This window comes from Phocoena phocoena, chromosome 4, assembly GCF_963924675.1.
Source record: "Phocoena phocoena chromosome 4, mPhoPho1.1, whole genome shotgun sequence".
Lineage (NCBI taxonomy): Eukaryota > Metazoa > Chordata > Mammalia > Artiodactyla > Phocoenidae > Phocoena > Phocoena phocoena.
Window position 1 is genome coordinate 32,787,950 of NC_089222.1, and position 20,794 is coordinate 32,808,743.

At 38.7% G+C, this 20,794-nt stretch overlaps 1 protein-coding gene across 1 annotated transcript in view; it reads left to right on the plus strand.

Moving 5' to 3' along the window:
- The window catches only part of MED12L (mediator complex subunit 12L), a 308,272-nt gene that overhangs the window by 252,498 nt on the left and 34,980 nt on the right, over positions 1-20,794 (plus strand). The window contains exons 20-29 of the mRNA XM_065875806.1: positions 3,565-3,696; positions 8,306-8,533; positions 9,263-9,404; positions 11,034-11,154; positions 11,540-11,641; positions 12,379-12,492; positions 15,714-15,913; positions 18,906-19,094; positions 19,718-19,792; positions 19,909-20,099. Coding sequence (XP_065731878.1) covers positions 3,565-3,696; positions 8,306-8,533; positions 9,263-9,404; positions 11,034-11,154; positions 11,540-11,641; positions 12,379-12,492; positions 15,714-15,913; positions 18,906-19,094; positions 19,718-19,792; positions 19,909-20,099 — 1,494 coding nt within the window. The remainder of the gene's footprint in view (positions 1-3,564; positions 3,697-8,305; positions 8,534-9,262; positions 9,405-11,033; positions 11,155-11,539; positions 11,642-12,378; positions 12,493-15,713; positions 15,914-18,905; positions 19,095-19,717; positions 19,793-19,908; positions 20,100-20,794) is intronic.

Consider the following 20,794-nt stretch of genomic DNA (forward strand, 5'->3'; position numbering starts at 1 on the left):
GCTAAGGTTTTCTCTACTACTGTTAGGGAAGTTGGGCGAAGTAATTACATCACCCCCATTAAATGAGGCCGAGGCTGCTGGCATCAGAGAACTATAATGAGCTGTCAGAAAACCTGTTCTGAGCTCCTTTTTGTCCACTGCAGACTCCTTTCTCCAGAGCTTTATTATATACTTGAAAGAAAGGCAACCCTCCTGGGCTCAAAAGAAACACGGGGTTCACAGTGCCTTTTTTTGGTAATCTAGCACATGTAATCAACATGTACTCTATTCTAGAGTGTCATCCATTTAACAGCAGCTTTTTAGGAGAAGAGGAAGAGCTGCCACGTTAATTCTACACACATAGATTTATTTTTTTTAATTTGAATATTTTTTTATAATATTCTTTATGGTCTCAAAGATGTTTCTGTAATAAACATGTAAATCAATAACCATAACCAAATTAAATCCAATTATTGTTACATTCAGTTTGTAAAAGAGGCTGTCTCTTAATTATATGTGCTTTTCTTTAACTGCAGTTCCTAAGATGAAACATTTTTACTTTGTAATCTTGGGGGAGAAATACATTCTTCTTTTTTTTATTAAAAAACAATTTTTTTAACATCTTTATTGGAGTATAATTGCTTTACAGTGTTGAGTTAGTTTCTGCTGTATAACAAAGTGAATCAGCTGTATGTATACATGTATCCACATATCCCCTCCCTCTTGCATCTCCCTCTCACCCTCCCTATCCCACCCCTCTAGGTGGTCCCAAAGCACCGAGCTGATCTCCCTTTACTATGCAGCTGCTTCCCACTAGCTATCTGTTTTACATTTGGTAGTGTATATATGTCCATGCCACTCTCTCACTTTGTCCCAGCTTACCCTTCCCCCTCCCTGTGTCCTCTAGTCCGTTCTCTACGTCTGCATCTTTATTCCTGTCCTGCCCCTAGGTTCATCAGAACCTTTTTTTTTTTTTTTAGATTCCACATATATGTGTTAGCATACGGTATTTGTTTTTCTCTTTCTGACTTACTTCACTCTGTATAACAGACTCTTGGTCCATTCACCTCACTACAAATAACTCAGTTTCGTTTCTTTTTATGGCTGAGTAATATTCCATTGTATATATGTGCCACATCTTCTTTATCCATTCATCTGTCGATGGACACTTAGGTTGCTTCCATGTCCTGGCTCTTGTAAATAGAGCTTCAATGAACATTGTGGTACATGTCTCTTTTTGAATTATGGTTTTCTCAGGGTATGTGCCCAGTAGTGGGATTGCTGGGCCGTAGAGAAATACATTCTTGACTTCAGCTTTTAGCCTTAAGTAGCTTTTATGCCCTTAAACTTTTGCTAACGTTGAGCTTGATTTAAGTTTATTATTTCTGTGCCTCTTCTCTATTTACACTCTTCCTCACCTAACAAAGATTATCTTATCACTTGAAGGCACCTCATTTAATACTTTCCTAATCTTTCCTTCTACCTTGTCTCTCCTTTTCTTGGTTCTTTCTTCAGTTTTTTTCTCTGAAATCAGAAGTTAGCAAACTTTTTTCTGTATAGAGCCAGATAGTAAATATTTTAGCTTTTGTGGACCATAAGCTTTCTCTTCATATGAGAGCACAGCCACAGATAATATACACTTAGATTATTACTAAGTGACATCTGAAACATCCCTGATATTTTTAAATGTAAGGAAATGACCATCTTAGAATCCAGGAAATATAGAACTATTTTATAGCCCTCCACTACCCTGTAGGGTTGAATGATTAGTACCGTTCTATAAGTCAAGAAACGGAAACTCAGGCCTGTTAAGTGGAGTGGTGGGTGAAGCGATGTACCCAACATCAGATAGCTAATAAATCTCCCAGATTGCTAAAAGTCTTTCTAACTAGGAGCTCATTCATGCTGTTTGATTTATACCATACTTTTTGAAACCGTGTATGGAACCATCTCTAGTTGGTCACAAAATGAATATAATAGGTTTTCACAAGTATTTTTGTTTGTTTGTTTGTTATTTTGGAATTTATTTCATTATCATTTATTTTGACATTTAAAATTTGTGTTCTATTAAATGTTCATAAAATCATATTTGATATTCAGTTTATTATATTTGTTCTTTATCATGTAGAGTAAGGATAACTATTTTCCCCAAAAGTATTATTTGGGCTTCTTTTTCTTTTTTTTTTTTTGCACTTATATGAATAAACATATTGGATCTCAATGTAAAATGTTTTTCTTACCTCGAGTAAGTGAAAAAATTATTGAGGAAACAAACACTCAATATTTACTGTGATACGGTAAATGCCTAGCAAACTTTCAATAAATGTTTGTTTACTTTAATCACAAAATAGTTCTTTGCTTTTCAGGGTATACCTGGAATTTTTTGGTTTATATAGGTAACAACTGATTGAATCATCTACTTTTCTCCTTAACTGTAGGACAGTTTTGCTGTAATTGACAGCCTTTATCTGTTGCCTACCTCTGCTGATGTCGGTTCACAGGGCTTGGGATGCTACATGGCTATTTCTTTGCATAGTTTCCTAGGTCCCACCTCTGATGTTTGTGACTCCAGTGTCCTTCTCAGTCTTGACGTGCTAGGCTCCCTTCCGTCCCCTAAACAGTGGAGAGGGCTCCACACTGGGGTTCTGGAGACCTAAGTTCTCCTTTTGGATCTGCTGTGAAGTAGCTCTTTGCCTTGTGGGCAAGATACATCACCTTTCTGAGGCTCAGAGCCCTCTTTGTGAAATGAGGAAGGTGAATCAGATGATTTCTAAAGCCCTTTTCAGCTTTAATAATCTGAGTCGTCTGTGACACTGTTGTAGTAGTACCGAGCCCCGTAACAGAATGCAAGATGACAGTGGAATCAGACTCATAGATAGGTGGATGAACCACTAGTGTTTACTTCTGTGTGGTATGAACTTTTGTTCTGTATGAATTGTGGCCCAAAAGGCCATCTTTCTGATCTGGGGAATTGGAGGAGTAGTGTTATTTCTGAACCACAAGTCTTATGGAGAATGTCACTAAAAAGAAGGGGTCTTAAATTCTTATTAAGATAAACTAAAATAATTTTGTTTCTAGTTTGGAAAAACAAGGAGATTGTGCCCTCAAACCATGAGTTCTTCAAGTTCATGCCAGAACCAGCTCGTGGTCTTGAAAATAGATTTCCCAGACTTACTGATATGAAGAAATTGTCCTCTTACATAGTGGACATGGGGCCCTTTGCAAATTTGCAGAATTTGTCAGTCTTCTTACTGACGAGGGAGTCTCTCCTACAACTTTTGTGTCCTAGTCACAGCAGCTTTATTGGTGGATTCCTCCCTGCATATCTTCTGCACGGAGGAATTTCTGTCATTTCTTAATGTTAATGGCATTTGTGAAGTTTTAAAAAACTTACTTAGTGTTTCAGTATCGTAATAGAAAACTGGTTTTATGCAGTTATTTACTTGGTATAATGATTACTGTTAACAATCTGGTATCTTTTTTCTTACTTGAGTAATCCATGGACACATTCTCACGCTAAAAGATCCAAGTGCTACCACGTATATTAGCCAAGTGTCTCATTTCTTCATATATTTTTCTCCTCAGATTGTGTGGTGTGGTAAAGCATGTGGTGAACCCCTCAGAATGTTCTTCCCCAGAAAGATGCATCTTAGCCTACCTCTACGATCTCTATGTGTCATGTAGCCACCTCAGAAGTAAATTCGGAGACCTCTTCAGGTGGGTAGAAGAAAGTCAAAAGAATAGGAATAGGATTGTGCCTATATTTGTTTGTGTACCAAATTGTCATCCGTTTGAATAATGAAAGTTAATCCTAATTATATCTGCCAGAATTCCTATTGAATTATCTTTCGTTGTAGCTCTAACCTCCTATTCCAAATCACTATGCGTGTTTAGCTCTGATTGCAGTTTTGATACAAGAGAAAACGTTCTGTATTTTGCAGTTGCTGTCACCTCTCTTGGAACATTGTCTCCCCACTGTTTGCATACCTACTTTCTCCCTGCGTTTGCTTCTCTGACTCCTTGAACTTCCTACTTCGCAGAGCATCTCTGACTCCCTGTCATTCTCTGCACCTTAGCACTTGTACCCGCGACAGGTAGACAGGTGCTGGAGACTCTGTACTTCCGTAATGGTGTTTGAGGAAATTTAGATGATTAAGTGTAAGTTGGGGGAGGGAAGGGGGCAGTAACAGCTGGCAGAATAAATTTGGAATCTGGAAGCAGGCAAGGAAGGAATAGTCAATTACAGTTTCCTTTGCTCCCTTGTATCTTGCATCCAGCTTGTTCCTAAATCCTATGAACTCTGCCTTCCAGGTACATGTAGAATCTGACCACTCTTCTTTGCTTGGCAGCTACCACCGTGCTCCTCTCTTGGTTGGACCATCGTAGTGTCCTTCTAACTCGTTTCTCTGCTTGCACTCTTGACTCTCTTAAGTGTATTCTCAACATGTCTTCAGAAGTTATCCTTTTGAAACAAGAATAACTTGAAGTTTTCCAGTGGCTTCTCATATCTACTCAGAATAGAATTCAAAGTCCTTACCTAGCCTTTAGGATCTACTGGATCCAGTCCTGTCTTCCACCACTTTCTCTCTGTCCATTCTAATCACATGGACGTCCGTATTGGTCTCCCAACACTCTAAGCACACTCCCACCTTGGGGCCTTTGCACTTGCTGTCACCTCTCTCGTGATGCTCCCTCACACAGTTCGTTCAGGGCTCTATCTCCCTGACCACCGCACTGGAAATAGCCCCTCCCCCCGGTCTCCGTCATTCTCTGAACTTTAGCACTTTGCCCCTCCCCATTTCATACATTATGTATTTATTTATGGTCTGGCTCCTTTCTAGAATGTAAGCTTCATGAGAGCAGAAACTTTCTCTAGTTTCTTCATTGCTCTATCCCAGTACCTTGAAGAGTGTCTGGCTCATAGTAGGCACTGCAAAAACAAAAAAAAAAATCTGCTTAAAGAATGATATATACCAAATCAAAAACCATGATATTTTTAATGGTATTATTGATAGGGAAAAATGTGAAAGTGTGTTCTTTATGAAATGAATTAGGTTTCAAAATAATCCCTTATGGAATGTCTGAGTGGGTCTTAGGAACCATCTTTCCACAGAAATGTTGTAATAATAATACCCCGTATTCTTTTTTTTTTTTTTTTTTTGCTGTACGCGGGCCTCTCACTGCTGTGGCCTCTCCCGTTGCGGAGCACAGGCTCCGACCGCGCAGGCTCAGCGGCCATGGCTCACGGGCCCAGCCGCTCCGCGGCATGTGGGATCCTCCCGGACCGGGGCACAAACCTGCGCCCCCCGCATCGGCAGACGGACCCCCAACCACTGCGCCACCAGGGAAGCGCCCCCGCTCCCCCGTATTCTTCTATTACTTTACAGAGCGCTTTCACTTTCAGCTTCCAGTTTTCAGAGAGCTTTCTCATACAAGATTCGGTTCTTGTGACAGCCGTGTGAATTTCCCAAGGAAGCCACAGTTGGGTATATTTGACCTCTCATGCTCCTGCAGCGTGGTGAAGCATGTTTAATGAGTTAATTCAGGTAATGCACACTGGCTGTGTGGAGATTCAGGAGACCAGCCATGAACTGAGGGGCTACTTAGCGTCAGCACCCTTCACAAGGGGTTACCCGTCTAAAATTTCCTGGATTAAGCTATGGAAGAGAACTGCGTTTCTCTCAGGAAACCTTCAAGTCAGGCATTATTTGTAGCTTGGGATTACGAAAAATGGTCAAACGAAAGCTAGATATGCAGAGACTTCTACTTGTATACTAATAGACCAATTTTAATGATTAGATCAGAAACATCATCTATAAAGTTGTGTAAGAATCATATTTGGAGGAAGTAGAGCATTAATCACGTCTGCTTCTGATTATTCACGTCTGAGCTGCTGCTTTGTGCCAGGCACTATGGCGGGTTATTTCCATCAAGATCTTTAATCCTCCCAACAACCCCGGGAAGTAGAAATGATTTTTCCTATCAACAAATGACTGTTCCTCATTATAAGTTAATAAATGATAAAGCCTGGATTTGAACATAAGTCATTTTGGCCTCAAGGTGGTGTTGCTTTCATTACTGTATCAGTTTTTTCTTATACATGCAAGTTTCAGAAGGAAAATGTCTGAGTTTTTGTTTGTGTGGTTTGGGTTTGGGGTTTTTTAAACTCCATATACGCCTGCAACAGGGAGTGCTAAGAATTTGAGAGTGACCTAGATGGCAGCTAACATTTCACTAAAACCTAGAGCTCAACTGGAAAGAGTGTAATAAGTGAAATATGAAGCCTAGAAATGAAGGGACACGAGACTTCACCATGAACCACAGAGTTCAGAAGAACTGCCAGAGGAGGTAGGAGGGCATCAACTTGAGAGCAGTCTCTATACTAATCGAAAAGTGAGGCTGACTCTTATAAAAATTAGGAAAGAAAAGCAGAATTCTTCTGGTTTCCAAAGACAGACAGGGGTAGATTGTTAGAATTAAATGGAAAGTTGAATAAAAAGAGTTGCTGCTTTGCTATTCGCAGAACTCTGTTTCCTTAAAGACTCCGAGTATTGGGTGGTGGAGGAAACCAGGGACGTGGTATTAGGGAGGGAACCGGCAGAGAGCAAAATTTGTTTTTGTTTCATTTTTAGTGGGAAAATGAAACAAATTAAGAACTATTGCTAAGTGAGAATATATGCAGCCTGGCAGGGTTAAAACAGGGAAAAGGGAGATTCTTAAAAACACTGGGGACTGTATAATTCTGTCATTTTGAATAGGTCATGACTTCAGATTGCAAGCTTGTATCCTTCAGCAACCCCTGACAAGTTTTTATATAAGTTGTAGGCGAAGAAAAAGGGTGTAGAAGATTGTACTTGCTGCCACTTAGTGGGTGGCTCTAGTCCTCTCCCTTGGCCCAGTGCTTCCATGCATATTTGGTACTTAGTTTTACCTGGGACTGCCTTTTTTTTTTTTTTTTTTTTGCGGTACATGGACCTCTCACTGCTGTGGCCTCTCCCGTTGCGGAGCACAGGCTCCGGACGCACAGGCTCAGCAGCCATGGCTCACGGGCCCAGCCGCTCTGCGGCATGTGGGATCTTCCCGGACCGGGGCACGAACCCGTGTCCGCTGCATCGGCAGGCGGACTCTCAACCACTGCGCCACCAGGGAAGCCCTGGGACTGCTTTTTAAGCATACAGATTCAGTACACCTGCAGTGAGGCCCAGGAGTCTTTTATTTTTAACAGATGCCCCAGAGGTGATTCTGAAGGAGGAAGTCTAAAGTCACTTTTTGGTAAACACTGAACTGAACAATCTCAGTTTTCTTAAAGCAGTTGTCAATGTTAACAGCTTAGGGTGAAGAATCTATATGTCTTTTCATTTTTGAGGAAATCATTCCTGGCTACTGTTTATGTAGGCGCATGAGACTAAGACATGTGTCGCCTTGATCACAAATAAATTTGCTGCCAAAACTTAATCTAAAAGGAAAAGAGTGTCTGCTGCTTAAAAGAGCTGTTGAATAGAGAAGGTGAATTGTGGCTTATGGATTTGTTATCCACAGCAATTGGGCTAGAATAGCGAAGTGTACATGGAATCTGAGCTTTGAAATCAGGTCATCCTTCAGCCTCATCTGCAGAGCAGGGTTAGAGGGGATGCTTTCTAAGTCCCTTTATAAATTTATAATATTCTGCATTTTCTTCAGATGTAACTCTGAATGTGGTAGACCAGGCTCTTAAAAAACTCTAGATACTGCTGACAAGTACAGTGTGATAAAGTTTTAGGAACAATATAATAGTTTCTGTACTCTCATAGAATGTATGTATTCCCCATATCCCCCTACTAGAATTTAAGCTCCTTGAAGGCAGGGAGTGAGCCTCTCCAGAGTAGCCACGGCACACGAACCCCCCCGGATACTTTGTACCGAGAGGAATCACTTTACAGGATGAATGATTAGGACTAAAACACCAAGTTGTTCCTGATGTGTAATCCAGTCCATTTTTTTTATTCTTAAGTAATAGCACTTTCCAACCACTGTTCAGACACAGTTGTTGGAAGCCATAGTAGATTCTTTTATTTTTTAAAGCATGTAAAATGTAGAAAAGACTTAGACAATAATCAAGATTAGTACCCAGATGTCTTATTCTTGTTTTGTTCTTCCACCCATTCAGTAACTATTGAACTAGCACATTCCAAGCACTGTGTCCGGTGCCGATTATTAGGAAGAACCCATAATGCGAACCTTCTCTAGGAATACATTACAGCTGCCATTTAATCTGTCCTTAAATGAAATACCTTTCTAGTTATTTTAGTTTTGTTTTGTCTTTTAACTCTTCTTCTTGTAACCTCAGTAGTGCCTGTTCAAAAGTAAAGCAAACCATATATAATAATGTGATTCCTGCAAATTCTAACTTGCGATGGGATCCAGACTTCATGATGGATTTTATTGAGAATCCCTCAGCCCGTAGCATCAACTACTCAATGCTGGGCAAGATCCTTAGTGACAATGCGGCCAATCGCTACAGCTTCGTCTGCAACACACTCATGAATGTATGTATGGGCCATCAGGATGCTGGAAGGTGAGCTGGGATTCACGTTTAACCACACAGTTGTTGCATGGCTGCTCCTTTAAAATTAAGGGCTTTAATAATTGCCTAAGCAGACATTTGGCTTTTGTTTGTTTGTTTTTAAATCTTATTGTATTCCTGCATTTGCTTCTCTATTCCATGATTTTCTTAACCTGGCTTATTGATCTGGTGTGAGCTGCTCTAGATATAATCTGTACGTTATCTGGTATGTTTTCAAAAGCATAACAAAAATACAAATGAAAAAGACAGATTTTGAAAACACTGGATTTAGACTGCCCTTTTAATTTTTCTGGTGCCCTTACAAATGTGAATTTACAGGTCAGATTTGTTCACAGAACTAAAAATATGTTAGCTGACATCTATACTGGTTACTGTTTGTTGCTCAACAGCATTAAATATTGGCTTGCTCAAAAAGTTCGTTCGGTTTTAAGTAAAGATAAAAGGTACATTTTTCATTTGCTCCCAGAACTTTATTGAACAATGTATTCATTAACTGAGTGAACTTTTTGGCCAAGCCAATAGAAACCATTTGAAGACATTTCCTTTCCCTTCTGCTCCAGGTTCTACTAGGTTATTTGACAAGTGGATTTTTATTATATCCTTGAATCTAAGAAATGAACGCCATGTTTGATGATATTGAGACTGTGTGTTCATTAAGTTTATCGTATGTGAGTATTTCTCTTCTGTTACTTTCTTCTCTATTCTTTTTCTTCTTTCTAGGATTAATGACATAGCCAATTTCTCCTCTGAGCTGACGGCCTGCTGCACCGTTCTCAGTTCAGAATGGCTGGGAGTCCTGAAGGCTCTTTGTTGTTCTTCAAACCACGTCTGGGGGTTTAATGATGTACTTTGCACTGTAGATGTAAGTTTTCTTTTTCATTTAAAAACTCAACTGTGCAATTAAATACTTAGCTAGTAATTTTTTTTAGCTGACTCAGCTATTAACTGAAATGTTGTCAATTATTTTGTGTTTCTCTCCCTGAAAGCAATAAAGCAGAATGTGGTTGCCAAGAATAAATAAAGGGGAGAAATCAAAATAAAATAGAGTGGAGATGCCAAGAGTTTCCTTGTTGTTAGCTGAGATTTCTTCCGTATGGTCTCCTCAGAGTGGTTTGTTCATAGTTTTTACCAAGTGCCTTGGGTTCCTCGTGGCATAGGACATAATTTAACTAAAGCAGTTTACATTCTGAGGACCACCAGTTTGTTTTCTCAGAATGAAAAAAAAAAAAACATCTGAGAGTATAGGTTCTGTTGTGTGGGATCAGGACATCCAGGCTCAGATTCAGAGGGGCGTCCGGTCTTTCTTAGTGATAGTGTCTGGAAGCTTATGAAGCGATATCCTTTATGGATCACAGATATCCTCAGAGAGCATGTTGCATCCATGGTGTGTGAATTTCTTAAAAATCCATCTGGGTTCTTTATTTCTGCCTATCACTTCCATCATCTCTTGGAGTAATTTGTATTGCATATTAGTATATCTCATGTATAGAAGAACTTTATACATTTTAAAAACTGGCTCCCCGTTGAAGGTTGATTTCCTAGTTCTGGTATCTGAAGACCAGGTGGGTAATCCTTCTCCATTCTGTGGGCACCTAACACGTAAAACTCATATCTGTGACCTGCTCTTCCAGACAGAAGAAGACCCAAATATTTATCTTTAACGCAGTTCCTTAATCTGTCGGTTGTTTTTTGTTTCACTTTACCTCTGCTTGTTCCCTCATTTGTAAAGTTGGAATTAATAATAGTATGAACCTCACAGTGGGGTGCCCTTAAATGAGGTGATCTTTGTAAATCCCTAACCATAGTCACTGGCATACAGGACAACTTAATGTGGAGGCTGCTGTTACAGCTGTTTTTCTTATTATTTTCTGTCAAAGTCTTGTGAGATCTGTGAAGGGTAGAGGTTTCCACCCTGAATGAATTAATTTTCCTCCCCTTTCTCCTCTTTCATTCTCTGTCTCACTCACCTTCACTCTTCTTTAAATTTAGGAGTCGGGTGAGAATTTTCAAAGTTGTTTTTAAAACTGATTTAATTATATTACAAAATCGTTATTGGTTATTCCCAAAAGGGACTCTAAAACATTAATAAGGCTTGTTTTTCAACTAGGGGAACCTCCTTGTTTTCTGTTGCTTCCTATTGGTCTTACCCTGCAACGCTAGATTATACTGCATTCTGCTAAAAAGCCTTATTTATGCTGCATCTTTTAGGAATTTCTTGATTTTGCTGTTTTATTGTTTTGTTTCTCAGTTACATGTGCTCAAGCTAAAGCTTAGTATCTTCTTAAAGCATTGGGTGTGTGGGTAGACCTCATTCTTTGTCTTATAAAGTAGAAGGAGGCCTAGAGGGTAATGATTGTAAATCATTTCGCTCTGCCGGTTCATTTGCGGATTTGAGATCTTATTCGTATTGCCTACATTCTCTTAGATATTAATCTTAGATGTTACTTAAAAGGGTGTTAGGTATTAAAACGTGTCAATGTTTTTCTTGAAGGTGAGTGACCTTTCATTCCATGATTCATTAGCTACTTTCATTGCTATTCTGATAGCACGACAGTGTTTCTCCCTGGAGGACGTCGTGCAGCACGTCGCTCTTCCCTCTCTCCTAGCCGCAGGTAAGGCTGCATCCAGGAACGGCGTTGGTTATTTCATTGTTGTCTTGGTGCAGTGGTTTCTAACTGTTAAAAGGCGGTGAAAAAGTAGAATTTAAGGGAACATGCATTGGGCAGTGATATGGCATCAAGGTAGAGATGGTAGAATTTATAACAGTTATTCCAAACAAAGTCACATGGGTCCCAGTGGAAGAGGTTGGAAACCGCACTCTCAGTACTTGTTTTGAAGGAAGGATTCAGGTTTCTCAGAAAAGCATAGACAGTGTCTTACTTTTTACCGTAAGGAGCATTTATTTAAATTATTCCAGAAAATTTAGCATAATAGAAATGTGGAAGACGTGTTCTTGAATATGTTAGAAAACTTGCTTTTAAAATCCCTCTCTCCTAGCTTGTGGAGATGCAGACGCGGAGCCTGGGGCGAGAATGACATGCCGACTCCTACTTCATCTCTTCCGAGCTCCCCAGGCCTGCCTATTACCTCAGGCAACCGGTGAGCTGACAGCTGAAATATCTCTGATGACGCTTTCATTTGGAAGGCATATGCTTAAATTGACCAAGTAGGCTGTCCGTTCTGTAGTTTCCTTCCTGATTTTGGTGGGCTTGCTTTGAGGCGATGAAGGCATGGGGTATGGCCATTGAGAGGGCTGTTAGCACCTTTCATGTAGGTGATATCGGGATGTATTGAGAAACTCACATCAAGAGTTAATAAACAATAAAAATGCCTCTTCTCCTCAGCCAAGCCAAGCTGGTGGGCAGCATGACCCTCCAACATACTGTGTGTGTTGCTAATGAAACACACCATAGCGGCTTAGGGCAATGGTGATGCATTTATTCTTTTACTAAGGTGAAAGGAATAAGGTAACAATTCTAGGGGTATTACTGCATTCTGTTCCTAAAGATCATTTCCGCGCGCACGTGTGTGTGTGTGTGTGTGTGTGTGTGTGTGTGTGTGTGTGTGTGACAGCAGGAGTGGATAAAAGTCCTCCTAATTTTTTGGATACATCTCTCTAAAGAGCAACACCATTGTCTTAATATTTAAAAGGAAAAGGTTAAGTAAGGAATACTGTCAGTGTTTCTTAGTGAATCCCTGAAGCATCAATTAAAGCTAGCTAATAGCAATTAAGCGCCCACAGTCTGACAATGAAAGGCTCTGCTGACTGTAAATGGTTACAAAAGATGGTTAATGATGGTGATGAGACTATTAAAGGTTTGTTGTTTTCCTCATAGGCAAACCTTTCCCCGGAATAAGATCGTCCTGTGATAGACACCTCTTAGCCGCTGCTCACAACAGCATTGAAGTGGGAGCGGTGTTTGCTGTCTTAAAAGCAATTATGATGCTTGGTAAGACTATCCTGGCACTCAGCTTGGTTAATCACCAGAAACTGAGACAAAATAATTTGTATTCAGGTTTAACTCTAATTAATATTATTAGAAACATATTCTTGTTTGTTTGTTCTCCTGGAAAAATTAGTTGGCATTTTCCAAGTTCATGTTCAGTTGGCCTCAGAGGAGTCTGTCCCTTATCTACAATTTTGGGGGAATTTAAATATAATACTTTTTTTGTGGCATTTTAACTGCAGGATGTCTCATTCTGATGTACTGTAGATCCTTAGACCCACAGGGTTGTTTTGACTTCATTTGTTGGCAGAAGTCACACTTTGTGATGGACACAGTTGATTTGGTAATCTACCTACAGGTTTAAATTTCATATTATATTCTAGGGCTAGAACAACCAGAAAATTTGGGTTTTAATCTTAGTTATTCTGCTTCCACTGTGACCCTAGACAAGTTTATGTCCATCTGCCTTATTAGTTTTTTCATGAATGAGGTGATAATTGCAATGATATTGATACTGTTGATAAATCAATATTGGATATCACACTTTTGTTTTCATTTAATTTGTAATGTCCAAGACATCCTTATATCTTTATTGATATATATTCTCCAGGAGTAGTAGTATTGTCTTTTCTGTTCATTTACGGTACAATACCTTAAGACATTTTTATGCTATAAATCATTTAGGATTTGAAAGATTAGGAAGTCTTGAATTCACACTGCCTAATTTCAACTTTGGGCACCCTCTTATGTTCTTGACTAAACAAAAGTTGTCTCTAATGTTCCAAGGGAGCGTCCTTTGACTGAAACTAAATTTACTGAGTGGATAGGAATTGTTTTAGATGAGTCTTAAACATGTTTTAGAATATACCCTGACCCTTTATACTCCTGCTTGAGAAGTGTTATTCGGTGATGATGAGGAAGCATAACAGGGTTTTCATAAAACAAACTACTAAAAGTTCGCCTCAGCGCGCGCGCGCACACACACACACACACACACACACACACACACACATTCCTTTTGCAATGCCCATGGGTTTTGTAGTAGAAAGGGAAAGGTAGAGCCACACGGAGGGCCACACCCTCTCCTCTGAGCTTGTAATATTGTACAGCCAACATTAAATGCTCATTTCAGTCTTATTGCTCTACTCTGATTACGTTTGAAAGGAAAGCTGGCTGGTCAGTTCTATTTAATAAATATATGTACATACCATAAAGTCAGGGACTCACATTTTTGCTGTGGTATCTCTAATGCCCATGAGAGAAACTAAAGAGTAGGTTTTCCATACACTAATGTTGGAAGTGTGAATGCATAAGTGATAGACATTTTAATGGCAGAAACCAAGACGCGTCCCATCTAGACATTATCCCCTGGATTTGTAGAACTGGTCTAATCCCAAGTACAATTTGCCAACCTCTTTAAATATCCAGATAACCATATTTTAATCTCAGTGCATAATCACCTGTTTATTTTTCTTTGATTGCCCTTCCTTGACCTTTCTAATTGGCCCCAGTCCTTGGTAGATTTTACAGCTTCCTAAGCCATGGAGGGTTCTTCAGGTCTGAGAAGTCAGGATCAGGCTAGTTGAATGTCAGCAGACCCTTGGACCACGCAGTCCCTGAACACTGTGTTTGTTCTATTGTCTCTACCATTACAGAAGGTTCTGGCACAGCCTTCCAGACCTTCTCTGTCATCCTAACATCTAAACTGAATGAGGATCTCCTAGACTAGGACTGGCAGAGGTGTTTGTTTCTTTGTTTTGTTTTTGCAGTTTTATCTACCTCACCATGTCGTTCTCAATGTTCTCTCAGGTCCTATCCACTAGGATCTATTTCGAGTTAGGGAGATAGGGTTGTTTTATAGAATTTGGTTTCTAATTTCTGTAGTGGTTTACCTCAAGGTGTGGAAATAGTTGTTTATACACCTAAGGTTGGAAAAAACATGCTAAATGTTGGTACATGTAGAATTTGGTCTTTGTTTCAGCGCCTGAAGAGCTCTGTTGAATTAAATAAACGTCTGTGAGTGGAGTGAACTTGGTGCTTTTTTTGTATGAGTATTTGAATGAGAAATGTATAATACGTAATAAGATATTGATGAGTTGAAATGTATTATTTATTCCTCCCCTCCTCTTATGATTTTATAAGCAAATATTCACTAAGCAATTCTGATTTTCTGAAACTTTTTTAGCAGAGTCAAAACATTTTCTTGGTTGACCTGTGGGTTTTAAAAGGCTTTTTGCACTGACCCGGCCTTGGTTTCACTTACAGTGAAGCCGTGAGGGCCTCATCTAAACTCATTTGTTGGTTCCAGGAATTTTTCCTGTTCAACGCTTATGATCCTGTGGGTAAACAGGCAAGGGTTTGGAGGCTCTGTTGTCATTTGGCAATCTTTATCACCAAATTATATTAATTTCTCACTTTTAAAATATGACAATTACTTGTCTTTCATGGCTAGAGAAGATTTCTTATTTCCAGCTATTCAACCATTCTGCTCAGTTCCCCTCCCCGGCCCCAGAACCTTGTAATGAGGAAAACACTTTCCTGAGCTTCGTTTTATTGAGTGTATTAGAGGTTGATCAGGTGAGGTTTTCTAATTTGGATGTTTACAGAGAGGAAAGTGAAAGACATGGGTTATTCAATGAATGCCCTGTTTTCCAGGGCTTCCTTAGTATGCATTGCCCTTTTCCATTCCCAGGGAAATAAATCTCTCTTGTCGAGAAGTTGCTAGTAAGGTGGGCTAAGGCAAAACTTTTCTCTTGACCTATGGATAGAAAATAAGTCATTGTAAGAGAAGAAATGGAAAAGGGACATCTAGAAGGGTGAGTAACCCATTTTTTCCTTGTCTATAAGTCAAATGAATTTGAATACCATTCATGCTTGAAATATTGGTGAAATCAATGTTCTGTGATTATTAAGTGTGATTCATAATGGCCTTTCCAAGTTTGGTGAAAGCATACTTAATTCTGTAAACGAAATAAGGAATGAGTCTTGAACATGTTTTTTTTGTTTGTTTGGTTGGTCGGTTTTTTTCCCCATGTCCGATGAAACTTCTCAGGGTTCTAGCATTTACTCTCTCAATCCCTTCTCTCTGTTGCTCAACAACTGACTATGCAATGATGATCCCATTCATATATTTTAAATCCCTGAATGCTTGCCTCATTTATTTCCCAAATATTTGGCAATATCTTGAACGTCTGTGATTTTGCTTTTGTGATTCTGTTATTTAGGAGATGCCAAAATTGGCAGTAACAATGTCGGCTCTTTAAAGAATGACGACTTCACCGTGAGGGGTTTACGACGTGACGGAAGTGCTGATGATATCTGGACTGCCTCACAAAATTCAAAATCCTGTGGGAAAAGCATCTCCATAGAAACTGCCAATTTAAGGGAATATGCCAGATATGTACTGAGGACTATCTGTCAACAGGTATTCTTCAGATTTAATTTGCCTTTAACTTTGAGTATGTAACTGTTCTTTGGAGAGAAATGCCCAATATTGTAGGAAACTTGTACATAGGTGGTCCTCTTTTTCCTGCCAACTTTATTTTGAAATCATTTCAAATTTGCTGAAAAGTGGTAATAATTATAAAGAACTCTAGTATGCCCTTTATACGGATTCAGTCATTGTTTACATTCCACCACATTTGCTTCATAATTCTATTTGTGTGTGTGAATGTGGCCTCGTATACTTTTTAATGTTTTTCTTTTTACTGAGCCATTTGAGAGTAGATGGCATGCATTATTCTTCTTTACTTTTTAATATTACAGCATTTATTAACATAACCAAACTACAGTTATCAAAAGTAAGGAGGTTTCGCATTGGCATGGTAATTTTTTCTCACCTATAGGCCACATTCCAGTTTTGTCAGTTGTCCCAGTATTGGCTTTGTCTGAAGTTTCCTGTAGATTAGCTTCAGATTATACTTTCCTGCCCAGGATACTGTAGAAGTATGTTATGTTCTTTCCTCTCAGGTAATCACATCTGAAGGCACATGAGGTTCATTTGCACCTCACTGGAGATGTTAATTTTGATCAAGTTGTCTCCATTGTATGGTTGTTTGATTTTTCTATTGTATAGTTATTATTTTTTCCCTTGCAATTAATAAACAGTTTTGGGGAGACACTCCGAGACAGTGCAAGTTTTCTGTTCCTCATCATTCTTCCCCACCTCACATATAGCATCCATTCTGATTCTTGTCCACACCAGTCTTTACTACAATGGTTGCAAAATGGCTTTTCCCAACTCTTCCACTCCCTCCACATTGATCAGTTTGCATTCTACTCTAGGAAGAGCCTACCCTTTTCCTCCCTCCCTCCCTTCCTTCCACTCATTCATTTTTTTTTCATATATGCTATAATATACTGTCCTCAGTTATTTTCATGTTCAAATTATCCCACATTTGTCCAGTGTGAATCAATCTTTTCATGCTGACTCTTGTGTTATTTTGACACGTCTCTCTCTCTCTCTCTTTTTTTTTTTTTTTTTAAATAAGTATTTTCTTACTTTCTGACCTATCTTATACTTCCCTGCCCCAGACCTGGAATTACTCATTCCTTCATGGAACCCTGGTTCCATTTAGTAGAGGACGGTATTTAGAAACCAAGATCCGAGCACTACGTGTGCTTGTTGCTATGCGCAATGTGTGTTCATTGCTTCTAGGCCCTTTCAGCAGACAGATCTAGGGGGAAAAGAACATCCATGTACGTAAATGTGTGTGTGTGTAATCGTGAGTTTATACCGATACCTCCAATTCCAATCAAACTGCACAAATTTTTGTTTGCATTCCCTCATTCCATATTAATACCGCCTTCTTCCACAGTAAGAACCCTGGCTACCAATAACATCAACCATTTACTCATTGGTTGAATTCTACAAAACACCTGAAGTAGCTTCAGAATTACTACCACTATACCACTATGAAAAACCAGCCTACTAAAAGGAGTTGAGGATTTGTTTGTAGCTCTTTTTTCCCTAAGCGTTGACAGTATTATGTTAAAAAGTTATTTGACCTTTCTCTTTCAGCGTGGATATGTTATTCACTTGAAATAGAGTTGATTTCATTTGGTTTTGTTTGTGTTCAGTTTAGATTTCTTTTTCTATCCTAGCTCTGTCTTTAGAGTAACGTACTTCCAAAGGTCAAGGAGCAATAGTGTGTATTCAGAGAGATGTACATCTCCCTCCCTCATCCTTTCTACCCTGGGTTCCTCCCTGCCCTAGGTGATCAATTTCATTATTTCTGGTTTTTCTTTCCATTTTGTATTAAATTCTCCTTCCTTCTATAAAAAGGCCTACCATATATACTCTTTTTCACTTTGCTATAGATATAATGTTGACAGGGTCATGTTTTTCTTAAGGTATACTGTAACCATGGTAAAAGTTAGCTACTAGTCATATAGATGTTGAGAGGGTACTGAGCTGTGCATTGCTTTCTAACTGTGGGTACACATTGGAGTCACCTGGAGAGTTTAAAAAATATTTTGATGCTAACAAATTGCTGATGTCTGGGTAGCATTACCTGAGATTGATTTCATTGCTCTGATATGGGGCCTGGGTTTGGAAGTTTAACAAACTCCCCAGGTGATTTTAACGGACAGCCAGCATTGAGCCACTGAGGAGGTGGTTAAGAAACAGGTTTCCTCAGAAACGTATCTGGGTTCAAGTTTGGCTCTAGTACTTCTGAAGATTTCTTACCCCATCTCGTACAAGAACTTGCCTTTGAAAAAATGATGAAGAAAAGCTGTTTAAAAGAATTTTGATTTGGTGGAAACTCCCCAGAGGTCCATTAGCCGTATGCATCAATAGCCTTAAATGTTTGCTATCCCCCTTGACCCAGCAATTGCACTTCCGTGAAATTATCCTAAGAAAATAATTGTACAGAGAATACATGTGCACAAATATTTATTTACAATGGTAACATTATTCATAATGATATCAAAAAAGGAAGGCAATTTTCTAAATGTTATACTATGTCCTATCTATTAGTGGAATATATTATAGTGCATTCCATAAAAATGAAGAATACATATTAAAATATAGAATCACTCCTGTTATATAGCAAGTAAAAAAAATGATTACAGAACATTACTTAGAGCAAGGCCTCATTCTCCGACTGAAAACACATACCAGTATTTTCTTTATTTAGCCTTTTCTGCCCCTGCTTTATTTTTTTGCGTATTTCTTTTTTTGCATTCCTTTTTAAAAACTTTCTGTAACCAAGATTCTACTTTGTATTTTTAAGAAGTCAAAATACTAGAAAATTTGCTTGTAAGCCTTTTCCCTCCCACTTTTTCCATCTAATATTTTTTAAATTGGAAGATTCCTGTCCGCTTTCTGTTGTGCACCGTGAGTTTAGTACATATTACGTATACATATTGATGAAAGTCTCTGCCTGTCAATATAACTGCTGCATTATTTTTAGGAATGGGTAGGAGAGCATTGCTTAAAAGAACCTGAAAGATTATGCACAGACAAAGAACTTATTTTGGACCCTGTGCTCTCAAATATGCAAGCACAGAAATTATTGCAACTGATCTGTTATCCTCATGGCATTAAAGAATGTACAGAGGGGGACAACCTACAAAGACAGCACATTAAACGCATTCTTCAGGTGAGTGATAATAGTGTGAAGATTGTGTTTTTGTCATTTGACACATTCTTTGTGTTTATAGCAAGAGTTACTCTGCCTCTTTTTTTTTTTTTTTTTTGTCATTGCTAAGTAATTCTTAACTTCAATTAATTCTATTTTTGGGATTTGAAAAATTGGCATTTTTATTCCCCCAATTTTCTGTTTTGTGTAATTGCCACACTTTATTACTGGGTAGTACAGATACTGCAAATTGTGTATAACCATTATATAAATATTGATATGTTAAGTCAGTACTGTGTTTACATGAGAAATAAGCTTTGTAGAGGGACTGTCTTAAGTATGTTATTAAAAAAATATCGAAATCATTTTTTTATGTGGTTGGTGAGATAGATTTCGGGAGAAGAAATGTTTGTCTGATTCATTTACAGTGCCTAGCAGAGTAAGGCACATTATTTTAATGTTCCTGTTTATTTCTTTGTGTTTATAATGAGCATATGTAATAGACTTGGAAGCCTTCTGATTCATATAAGTCCCTTTATTGTGTGTGATCATTCCTCTGTTTCTTGAGAAAGAGAATAGTGCAAGGAATTATTATGTTTTAAAACACGTTCGATATTCTAATGTGTTAACTCCATTTTCCCCAGAATCTTGAGCAGTGGACCCTGAGGCAGTCCTGGCTGGAACTTCAGTTAATGATCAAACAGTGCTTGAAGGACCCTGTGAGTATATATTGAAAGCGTGTATGTGTATAAAATTTTATGAAAAGCAAAACCACGTTGGTGTTTGAGGATAAAGTAACACACACGCGTGCTGGTTTTCTCACGTCTGACTCCAGGGCTCTGGTTCGGTGGCCGAAATGAACAGCCTACTGGACAATATTGCCAAGGCAACAATAGAGGTATTCCAGCAGTCGGCCGACCTGAACAATAACTCTTCTAATTCGGGTATGGGCCTCTTCAACCCAAACGGGATTGGAAGTACCGATACGAGTAGCACAAGACAGAATGGAATAAAGACATTTCTAAGGTATTTTTTTCTGTGGTTTTATGAGGCTATCATTAATTTTTCACACGTAACCGTACATTTTATTCTCATAATGCAGTTATTTTTTTCATAAAGCTGCAGGATTGTGAAGAAAATAATTACTTGTAAGTGTCCATTATCACTATTTAATGTGTTAAAGGGCCATGCTGCCGGGGTGGGTGACATCTTAGTGTTCTAAATATTAGGTTGACCGGGCCCCGACTCCTTGGAACCACAGATGACATTCAGGACAGAAGAATTTCTCTAGTGTGCCCTGAGGCTGCTCTATTCCATGGTATTCCTCATATGTTTATTCCTAATAAACACTCTTTCTGCCATCTTTATTAATTGGCAGTTTTGCTCAAATGATAATCACAAAAGGCAGATAGACCTGTATTTCATCATTTAGGTGTAAAGTATAACTAGTGAATTTTGAACCTTTAAAACTTGGTTATTTACATACTTAAACATAATCAGAACATTTCATATTTTAACCATGACAGAGGAGTATATCGCTTGTTAGACAAAAGGACTGTTACTGCTCAGAGAGCCAGAATCATAGAAAAACACTTTTCTAGATTTAAAAAAAAAGTTTAGTTATAGTATCCCCTCAGAACCCCACCTTTTATTGCTTTCCATAAGCATGACTGAAAAGTGTGTGCAAATGTCTGGTATTTGGCAAGAGGAAAGATAGTATA